The 11354-nt window shown below is 39.2% G+C and overlaps 1 protein-coding gene across 1 annotated transcript; it reads right to left on the bottom strand.

The window, feature by feature from the left end:
• Positions 1-218: 218 nt before the first annotated feature.
• On the bottom strand, positions 219-11351 carry LOC124531913 (U4/U6.U5 tri-snRNP-associated protein 1). The gene is made up of 15 exons (XM_047106481.1): positions 11048-11351; positions 8412-8555; positions 7129-7269; positions 6130-6368; positions 5570-5704; positions 5001-5114; positions 4640-4840; positions 4120-4248; positions 3948-4035; positions 3043-3167; positions 2469-2630; positions 2030-2135; positions 1524-1698; positions 861-1089; positions 219-451 (listed from the first exon to the last, which is right to left on the bottom strand). The coding sequence occupies exons 1-15, from the start codon at positions 11184-11186 to the stop codon at positions 326-328; spliced, it is 2253 nt and encodes a 750-aa protein (XP_046962437.1). The 5' UTR covers positions 11187-11351; the 3' UTR covers positions 219-325.
• Positions 11352-11354: the final 3 nt, after the last annotated feature.

The raw sequence follows: 11354 nt of genomic DNA, 5'->3' as shown, positions 1-11354 counted from the left end.
CTACATAATATTTCGGTTAAGTTAGTGTTTTTATAATTTCACTGAAATTTACTTCGGAAGATTATAATCTACCGAAGAGTAATGCATTAAATTGTAAACAGTATTATACGATAGATTATAATCTAACGGTATTTACCATTTTATGGTGCCATAGACATACCAATTTTTTATCTTTTCTGATATGCATTTTGATGTTGGATTAAACAAAAACGGCTTGGTAGACCAAATAAATTTTATTTCAATACGTGACAATATTTAAAACGGTTACAGTTGACAAATCTAGTTATTCATAGACGGCACGTATCGCTCGCCGAGGGCGTCGGGGTCAGTTGTTGGCATCTCGTTTGGCGCCGCTGAGCACGACGAATGGCGACTGTGTCTCTCGCTGTTTCTGCTGCAACATCTGCAGCGTACCCAGCGGAGTATCCGTCGAGCTCATCTTCTTCATTAACTGCAATTTTAATTAAATGTTATTATTGACTTTACAACTAAATGTAATTTAGATTAAATCTTACTTTAAATATATGATGTTGAAAGTATGTATTTTAAATATGTTTTACACAAACAATGCGCAATTAAATTGAAATGTTAACTTGCAGCCATTTTCCTATTTTACAAGTTTTTTCATAATCGTTTTTTTGTTATGTTTTGTTGTGTTATATGTAATCCATTATTTATGTAGAATAAGAGTTTTCCGCTACAAGGTCTATCTAGTATCTGATTTTTTACTTTCAATTACTCTTTGTTTGAGTAGTTCATAAGCTTATCATCGAAATACCAATCATTAACGGACATGAAATTAACATACAATCTACATGATCGCAATACGTCTATACAATATGAATCAACCAAGTACGTACCCCCTCCTGCACGGCCTTCTTGATGCGCTTCTCTTGTTTGTTCTTGCCGGGCCCCTTCCCGTGGAACTTGTGCGAGAGGTAGCGGAAGGCCTCCTTCGGACACAGCGGCCGCCCGTCGTCGTCGACGTACTCCAGCTTGATGTTCGGCCGGAAGTTATTCTTCTCACGAAACTCGCTTAGCGGGCCCGAGTGTCCACCGCGCTCGCGGCGACCGTGCTTGTCGTCCTCGCTGGTAAGAGTAAGGGCAAAGATTAGCTCACGGTCGTCGAATGTATAGTACGACACAACATAGATGTCGCATCGGCAAAGTTCGTAGAACCGATTACACCCGAATTAAGTACGCTATCCCAAATTATCAATATTTATTTCTCACGCGAATATGATCTTTGCACAAACGTAATAACATGTAATATCATATGACCTAATATATTCGTCAATTTGACGCGTCGATTAACATACATTTGCTTTCTCTGACGCGTGAATCTATAGCGACGAATAGTGTCGAATGGCGCGATAGGGAGCTATTTCTATTGGTTGTGTAAATCGGCAGTAATCGGTTTTATTTTCATTCCATTGCATTTTCCGATGCTACATCTAATTTGTGTCTTACTATAGAACGCTCACTAATTTTGGGATATAGTTAGCGGAAGCCGCGTCACTCACCCGTAGGTCTTGTCCTCGATGGAGTAGTGGTGCGCGGTGAGCGCGGCGGCCGTGCGCGGGCGCGGGGCGGGGGCGGCGCCCGCGCGCTCCAGGTAGCCCTTGCTGAGCGCCAGCCGCAGCGCGCCCGCCACGCCCGCGCCCAGCGCCGGCTCGGCCTCCAGCCCGCCCGCCGCACCTGCAACAGTGTTGCCACCTGCTAGATGTTCACGCATAAATATCCCTATGACTAATGAAAATGTTGAGAAAGCTGGAGTAGCCCAAAATCGTCATAATAAAATCTCATGTAGCCCATTTGGGCGAAGTAGCCCAAAATCGTCAAAATAAAATCTCATGTAGCCCATTTGGGCGACAAGCGATTTTTCATATTTTTATATCGCCGTCTCGTCGGCGAGGTAGCCCAAATGGCGATAAATCGCCCAATCTGGCAACCCTGACCTGCAACACATGCTCGGTCACTGTCGCTCCCTTCCTACGGCTGCACCAGCTCTCTCTCTCAGTGTACGTACCGGCCGCGATGTCCGCCGGCTTCTCGCTGTCGACGTCGACGCGACTCCATGCGCCCGAGTTCGTGTCGACCTCCGGCTCCGCTTCTACCTCGTCGCGCTCGAAGTCCTGATAGAGATGCGTGTATTTAGCTATTTATATGTATGTAATCGTTAGTGACTTTTGACGACCTCCGTGGTCGAGTGGTGTGTACACCGGTTTTCATGGGTACGCCACTCTGAGGTCCCGGGTTCGATTCCCGGCCCAGTCGATGTAGATTACCATTAGTTTTCTATGTTGTCTTGGGTCTGGGTGTTTGTGGTACTTCTGATTTCCATAACACAAGTGCTTCAGCTACTTACATTGGGATCAGAGTAATGTATGTGATGTTGTCTCATATTTATTATTTATTATTATTATTATTTAGCGAGCAATACGCTAACCAAATGCGTCGATACCGACCATGATCTCCGCGAGATGGTCTCTGTTGCCGGCCAACCCGTAAGTGGGTATGTCTCCCAGCGTTCGGCAGAACTCCGCAGTGGCATCGAGCACCATGGCGGACGCGTCTGACGTGTCCACCTCCGGGGGCTCCTCCTTCGGTTGCTGTAATATCTCGTCCACCTACAAAGGAAACTCATTGAGTAAATGAAATATAGGTATAGTACGACACAACTTAGATGTCGCATCGGCAAAATTCGTAAAACCGATCACATCCGAATTGAGTACGCTATCCCAAATTATCAATGTTTATTTCTCATGCGAATATGATCTTTGCACAAACGTAATAACTTGTATTATCATATGACCTAATATATTCGTCAATTTGACGCGTCGATTTATATGCACTTGTTTTCTCTGACGCGTGAATCTATAGCGACGAATAGCGTCGAATGGCGCGATAGGGAGCTGTTTCTATTGGTCGTGTAAATCGGCAGTAATCGGTTTTATTTTCATTCCATTGCATTTTCCGATGCTACATCTAATTGGTGTCGTACTATACATAATCGGTTTTCCCTCCCCGGGCCCCCCTTACCTCGGCCTTGTGTTCGGCGCGCTCGGCGAGGCGCAGTCGGCGCGCGCGGGCGAGCGCGGCCTGCAGCTCCGTGTCGACCTCTACCTCGTCCTCGTCGGCGGCCCACAGCTGCTCCGGCTTCACCTCTATAAACACCGATTATTGATATTACAATGGAGCTTCTTGTTTTAAGCAATGTAATAATTATAGTTCCACCTTTACTTTTGGCATTCGGAAAGGAAACAACTGACAGATGTTAGTTGTGTTAATTTTTTATTTTTATACATTGTTTGTATTGGTTAATGTTAATATTATGCTGTTTTAACACAAAGATATTTATAATTTATTAAATTAAATAATTAGACAAATGTTGGGTGTTGTTTACATTACCTAAAAGCAACAACATTGTAGAGTTTTAATTTTGATAAATATTACAAGTGAAAATAGGCTATTTGACAATGCGAAAAATAAATTGTGAACTATTGTAATCAGTGTATATTATGAGTTTATAAATGGTTATTTACTAACGAAACATAAAAATAATACTTAATTTATTCATAAATCAATAAATAAAAATGCATTTTTTCAAACGTTTGTCACGTGACACAAAACGCTCCTGATTGGCCGGGCTTATGATGAAGTCACTTTGTTGTAAACTTTGCTTTTCTACTATATGTACCACAGATTAAAATACAGCAAAGTGACGTCACCGACCCCATTGCAGCGCCATATTGTCCAAGTAACGTTTTCGCGCGTTATTTAAAAATGGAATTTTTAATATGATACTTTTCGGCAAATATGTACTAGAAATAAAAAAATCTACTTTTACTGGGTTCCTTAACCTCTACTAAATAATATAAAATGGATTTTAAAAACCAGTCAAATAGCCTATTGTTGCATTTATCTGATTTCGAATGCCAAATCACCTGTATCGTCAGTTTCCAGCGGCGCTGTTCCGGCTTCGTGCTCGTCTACATCTATTGGCTCCTGCTTTGGTTTTTTGCGAATTTTACCCTGTTCGACAAAGCATGTTTAGAAAATTTAGTATCATGGAATACACAAGAATATCTGATTCTATAAACAAAATATTTAATGTACCTTTCTCTTGACTTTTTTGAACTTTATCTGCATTTCCTCCTCGTCCAAATAGTCGGAAGCTATGCGCAGTTCCGGAAGTTGTAATGATTCCAAGCGCTTGTCAGGTCCTCCGGCTAAACGCTCTGCCCTCTAAAAATGAAAATGTATTATTTATTTTTTGTTTTTTTTTTTTTTATGGTATAGGTTGGCGGACGAGCATATGGGCCACCTGATGGTAAGTGGTCACCATCACCCATAGACAATGACGCTGTGAGAAATATTAACTATTCCTTACATCGTCACTGCGCCACTAACCTTGGGAACTAAGATGTTATGTCCCTTGTGCCTGTAGTTACACTGGCTCACTCACCCTTCAAACCGGAACACAACAATACTGACTACTGTTATTTGGCGGTAGAATAACTGATGAGTGGGTGGTACATACCCAGACGGGCTCGCACAAAGCCCTACCACCAAGTCAATTAATAAAAATATTTTCGTTACCGGATAACTAATATTAAATAACTAGTTAGATGGTTACCATGGCCTCCCTGGCGCGCTCGGCCTCCAGCGCGGCCTGGTCCCCGAGGCGGAACCCGCGGCTCCGCAGCTTGGCTTCCGCGTCGATCTCTTCGTCGTACTTGGACAGCACGGAGCGCTCCAGGCCCAGCGCCGAGGCCAGCTCGGCCTCCTCGTCGTAGGCGCGGTAGCCCGCACGCGCCTTCTTGCGCTCCTCGATGTTCTATCGGTCGGACGGATTAAGGATTAGATGAGACCCGGATTAACGAGTACTATCAAAACGGTCTGGTGACGACATTTTGGATTGACGATTACGTGAGACCCGGATTAACGAGTACTATCAAAATAGTCTGGTGGTGACATTTTGATCACCGCATTCGTACCTTTTTATATTTCTCGTCGTCTACGATGTTCACGTTGACGAGCACGTCCTCGCTGTCCTCGGCGAGCACTTCCTTGTCGGCTAGCGTCAGAACGGTCTCGCGTTCGTCCGGTAGCTGCGCATATTGACAAATCACTTATCCGTACATCTAGATCTAAATCTGTATAGTACGACACAACTTAGATGTAGCATCGGCAAAATTCGTAAAACCGATCACATCCGAATTAAGTACGCTATCCCAAATTATCAATATCTATTTCTCACGCGAATATGATCTTTGCACAAACGTAATAACTTGTAATATCATATGACCTAATATATTCGTCAATTTGACGCGTCGATTTACATGCACTTGCTTTCTCTGACGCATGAATCTATAGCGACGAGTAGCGTCGATTGGCGCGATAGGGAGCTGTTTCTATTGGTTGTGTAAATCGGCAGTAATCGGTTTTATTTTCATTCTATTGCATTTTCCGATGCTACATCTAATTTGTGTCTTACTATACTTGAAGTGTGTGTGTGTGTGTGTGTCCGTGCGTGTCTGTGTGCGTGTGCGTGTGTGTAGCTTACGGCGGCGAAGTCGTGCGCGACGCGCAAGCCGCGCAGCTGCGTGGGCGCGTAGGCGCGCTCGCGGGTCTCGCGCCGGTCGTCGGCGAGCAGCGCGCCCACGCCGAACTCCTCATCCAACTCATCCAGCATCGCCGCCTGACGAAACGAGACTTCAGTATATAAAAGTAAAGTAAAGTAAAGTAACAGCCTGTAAATTTCCCACTGCTGAGATAAGGCCTCCTCTTCCATTAAGGAGAGGGTTTGGAACGTATTCCACCACGCTGTTCCAATGCGGGTTGGTGGAATACACATGTGGCAGAATTTCGATGAAATTAGACACATGCAGGTTTCCTCACGATGTTTTCCTTCACCGCCGAGCACGAGTATATAAGCTTCTTCTTAATTAAACGTCATAAAAAAGAGTAACTACTTTTCTTGCCGGTACTTCTCGGTTGAATCTACTTTCCGAACCGGTGGTAGCTTCACTTAATTGTAAAATAACGATTCAAAAGTGCTTGTAAAAGCCTACTTGAATAAAGTTTATTTTGATTTCATGTTTTCATGTTGACAGATATTCTCACCCTTTTTGCAGCTTCCTTCTTCTGCTTCTCGAGTTCCCGCGACTTCTTAATCCAGTCGGAGGCGTCTTCGTCGTCGGAGCCGTCGGCCAGCAGCGTGGTCTGCAGCTTGTTCTCGAGCTGGCGCTTCTCCCGTCGCAGCTCGAGCCGCTCGCGCAGCTTGTCCGCGGCGCGCTGCTGCGAGATGTTCGCGGCCGGCTTGTGGTAGAACTCGCCCAGATCATCTTTTATTTTGCCGTCATCTGAACGATAATTTACTAATGTGTATAACTACTCTATAATAGAAAAACTACCGTAACCAATAAAAAAAAAAGTAAACAGTAAAAGGCTTTTTATTTTATTATAACTACTCTAATATTATTTGCTTTGTCAAAGGATAGTGTGATTCAGAAAAATATTAAAAGTGAATCACCTCTATTGATTCACATAAAAACTAAATAAATATTTAAAAATTACACACTTTACTTTGTTTAATTTCAGAATACATTTTGGTGATAAACAAAACCGCTTTTATTAGCAGACCGCTTAAATAACAACGATATAACAATAAAACCTGTTATGATATTGAGTAAATTATAAATATAATATAAATTAATACATATTGGAAAACATGATAAACATTACTCTGATCCCAACGTAAGTAGCTAAAGCACTTGTGTTATGGAAAATCAGATATAACGACGGTACCACAAACACTCATACAACATAGAAACAACTGCATGCACCAAGGACATAACATCTTAGTTCCCAAGGTTGGTGGCTCAAAGACGATGTAAGGAATAGTTAATATTTCTTACAGCGTCATTGTCTATGGGTGATGGTGACCACTTACCATCAGGTGGCCCATATGCTCGTCCGCCAACCTATATGAACTTTTTCTTCATTGAATCGGCTGGGAATCGAACTCAAGAGCTCAGAGTAGAGTACCCATGAAAACTGGTGTACCCACTCGACCACGGAGGTCGTCATAGAAATAGACTGATATGGAGCAATCTGTCTCACCTGCTTGTTTCTCAGCGACCTCGAGCGGCTTGAGCCCTAGCTTGGCTCTCAGCTTGTTGGTCTCCTCGACGGAGAGGCTGTCGTGCGCGGCGCTGCTGGCGGGCGATGGCGACGCGGCGCGCTCGGATTCCTGACTGTTGTCTCTGCGGATAAGCCCTCCATTACCATATGCGTTGTAAAAATAAGCTTGCTACATTTCTTCATTGACTCATTTAGTATTTTGTCGTTTAATTAAGTTTCAAAATATCTAGTGACATAATATATGATTCATTTAATATGAAAATATATACATATATTATAATGTTTAAGCTTTTTTAAATAAAACTAATTATAACGGATGAATCGCGTATATTAATTATTTTTAAACATCCCGACGTTTCGAGCACTTTGCAGTGTTCGTGGTCACGGGTAGACAACATAATGTCTAAGCTGTTTGTTGTACTGAGTATTTCGTAAAATAATTCAATTATACAAAAAAGTATAACGTTAATTTACATTTATAGCTATTATTATTATATATGTCACTGTAAGATTACAAACATGTTTAGATTACAATCTAACTCTATCAGATTTTAAACTGTTGAAATATTGTGAACCGTGAAATATGATTGCAATTGAACGCATTATTTTTCATTAGTAATAACGGTGACATATGTTTGGTCGCTCTTACAATAAGACCGGCCAATCAGGAAGAGCTTTCGACAATTTGATGCGAGACAGATTGTAATCTAACAGTTTAACGTTGATAGATTACAAAATAGCGAAAAATAATGCGTTAAATTGCAATCATATCACGGATCACAATATTTAGACAGTTTACAATCAGACGACGTAGATTGTAATCTAACGATCTTTGTAATCTCTCGGTAACATACAACAACAACAACAGCCTGAAAATTCCCACTGCTGGGCTAAAGGCCTCCTCTCCCTTTGAGGAGAAGGTTTTGAACTTATTCCACCACGCTGATCCAATGCGGGTTGGTGGAATACACATGTGGCACAATTTCTATGAAATTTGTTACGTGCAGGTTTCCTCACGATGTTTTCCTTCACCGCTGAGCACGAAATGAATTATAAAGACAAATTAAGCACATGAATTAGCGGTGTTCGCCTGGGTTTGAACCCGCAATCATCGTTTAAGATGCATGCGTTCTAACCACTGGGCCATCTCGACTCTCGGGTAACATACATTTTGATAAAATTATTCTTACTAATTGTTTATTAAATATAAAAAATGTAACTATGTTAAGTTCATGTGAATTTACGTCTGGCAAAATGATAGCTATTATAAATATGCATTTCTGACCTGTAGGCTTCTTCACGTGGCTTGGAGTCTCGCGGGTCGCGCACGCTGAGACTGCTGCTGCGACTTCCCGAGCTGACGCCGTTGTCGGGCGGCAGGTGCGAGTCCACAGGAACTTCCTCAACTACAACAAACAATTACATTTTTATATACAGCCTATACAATCTTATTCATATTATACATGTCTTTCATAGCCAAATTTTTTCAGATATTTTGTATATTTATTAATAAGAATAATAGATATTTATATAATTGTTATGTGCTTTAATAATTTCCGAAGTCACTTGTAAGAACCAATTATAGAAGTACACATGCAAACTTATATGTACATGATAATTTAAAAAAAAATCGAGCTGTTTCAGACTTGTGTCAATCATTATACAATAATTATTGTGGCTAAATTAACTTAATATTCCTTAAAAGTTATCCATCAATAATGTTATTCATAAAGTTCTCATTAAGACATTTAAACAATTTATAATGGAAAGGAATTTGTTTAAGTATCTTGTAAACAAATTTTTAAGATTCACGTACAATGGACCATTTATAACATTTTGTTTAGATCTATAAATATTATTATAGGTAAGAAATTGGCTCCATATATTATTATTATTTTTTAATTTGACTTTTTATGTACATCTTTCGTTATTTTTATGATTCTCATCAAGTGTAATTATTCCCTTAATGCTAAAGATGACTTTCGATGTTCAGATATGAATATGTACTAAGGTATGATAATAATTGTTCAGTAAACGTAAATTTACCCTCATTTTGAAATACTATGTATTTATTTTATGATGCCTTTAGTTATGGCACTAGTATCTTCCATGTTACGTTTTATAGAAGATAGATAAACACTATATTATGCAGTGAGGAATAAAATGGTGTAAAATGTTAGCTACTATATAAAACAAATTATATTGTGATGTGTTTTCGAACAATTGGTGACATTCACCCTTCATCTACTTAATATTTTAGCTGTATCGCTTTATAAATAATAATTAATAAATATTAGACAACATCACATACATTAATCTGTACCCAAAGTAAGTAGCCAAAGCACTTGCATTATGGAAAATCACAAGTACCACAAACATCCATACTCAAAACAACATAAAACACTACTGACTTTTGATGGGAAACTTTAAGAATAGGAAATCTTTAATTGAATAATAATTTTTTTACTGAACTTTACTTTGTTGGGACAAGTGGACAACAAAAGCTAAAATAAACATATGATAACATCTAATATACTTATGAGTAGAAAACACTGTGTATATCTTACAAACAAAATGCACATTAGGAGTAAAAGCCATATAAAAATGGAAATGACAGAAAATGCTTCTCCACAACGTAGATCATCATCAGACAAGGAGATCCAATATTACCAAGATATTCAATGCTGAGCTGGAATATACCTACTAACGAATAAGATTGGACAGATATGATTTTAAAATCAATAGTTCGAACTGAGCAATTGTTACAACATTAGTTAAAGGACTACTCCAGAAAGATTGACAAGTTTATGGAAACAGTTTTAAGTGTGTGATCAACTATGTTTACATAGTATAAATTATCTCTCCCCATTACACAATGTGCAAGGAAGTTAGCAAAATAATTGTTTACAAATTGCAAGGAAAATACCCAGAGTATTTTTCTCTGAAGGAAATAATGCATACATCCTTCCAAAGATTTAAGTAACTATATTCAGAGGACAACTGTCAATACTTGCATTCTGCATTGCATTCATGACTGCATAACTAGCAAATGTCAAAAAGCATACGATAAGAATAATGCTGGAAAAAGTAATCATCAAAATTATAGATAAGATATATTGGTAAGACTTATGCTAAAACAAACACTGAATTGGACAACATCTGTTATTTTCTCTCTGTTCAACGTCTATGATATCCTTCTATGTACCTACATTATTTGACAATTTTACATCAAAATGCCTAATGCTAGGCTTGTTATACTGGAAACTTCTTTGTGAACAATAAACTGATAGCAAAAATCTATCACATAATATCCCGCTGTTAGGTTGAAGCTCCCTTTTCATTAAATGAGATGACTTAGACCTTATTCAGACACACTGTATATCCAACGGCAATATGCACAAATTAAAGTAATAACATATGTTAAAATTTTTCCAGAAAAAATAATCTGAGTTGGCATAGATTATTAAATTCCTCCATTCAATGTTCTTATGTATACATATAACCAAGATCCTGAGGATCTACTTTAGCAAAATAAGGTTTATTTATCTGGAATTATAAGTGTGTTTATTTGCCTAACTATCATACACTAGCAATCCATCGTATATTGCTGCAGAGTATGAACTGATGGTTTCTACACCCGATGGATTATACCAACCTCACAGGAGTAGCACTCGCGATGTTGTATTATCTCAAATGCCGCCATTCTGAAATAATGAGCAAAATATGCCATTATCACGTCAATTTGATGATACGCCGGTTCTTGTAATGATCTTCATGTTTAAGTATCGTTATCATTGATGTTTTGAAATTTACATTGTAATATTTAAAGTAGGTTATCTTTAATATGAAGATCATTTCAAGTATCCAGCGTAATCAAAAGTAAAAAAAGTCTACTGACCGTCAGGTGATCGATCTTTCTTGCGATCTCTGTGTTTCTTATGTCTTTTCCTTTCACGTTCTTCGCCATCCAAAGGTGATCGTGATCTGCTGCGATGTTTCCTCTTTTTTGATTCTTTCTTATGTTTTTTCGATCCCATTTTATGTATTTCGGGTTTTTTAGAAGTTTAGAAACAATAAGATTGAAAATAGAGAGTAATATTTAGAAATATCTAATTGTATTTTTGGAAATAATACAATGCGTTGACAATTAATTCACAATCACAATTAACTTTTGACAGATGAAGTAAGCTTACGACGCCATTTGC

This window comes from Vanessa cardui, chromosome 8, assembly GCF_905220365.1.
Source record: "Vanessa cardui chromosome 8, ilVanCard2.1, whole genome shotgun sequence".
NCBI classification, from domain to species: domain Eukaryota; kingdom Metazoa; phylum Arthropoda; class Insecta; order Lepidoptera; family Nymphalidae; genus Vanessa; species Vanessa cardui.
Note: the sequence above shows the minus strand (reverse complement) of the source record. Positions and strands in the feature narration are given on the sequence as shown.

What these genes read in the sequence shown, in the direction of transcription:
- LOC124531913 (XM_047106481.1), bottom strand. Translation starts at nt 11,186, where the DNA reads ATGGGATCGAAAAAACATAAGAAAGAATCAAAAAAGAGGAAACATCGC. An exon ending in AGAAGGAAGCTGCAAAAAGG is followed by an intron (nt 5,705 to 6,129) that starts GTGAGAATATCT and finishes TCGTTTCGTCAG; the next exon opens with GCGGCGATGCTGGATGAGTT. An exon ending in TCAAAAAAGTCAAGAGAAAG is followed by an intron (nt 4,036 to 4,119) that starts GTACATTAAATA and finishes TTTGTCGAACAG; the next exon opens with GGTAAAATTCGCAAAAAACC.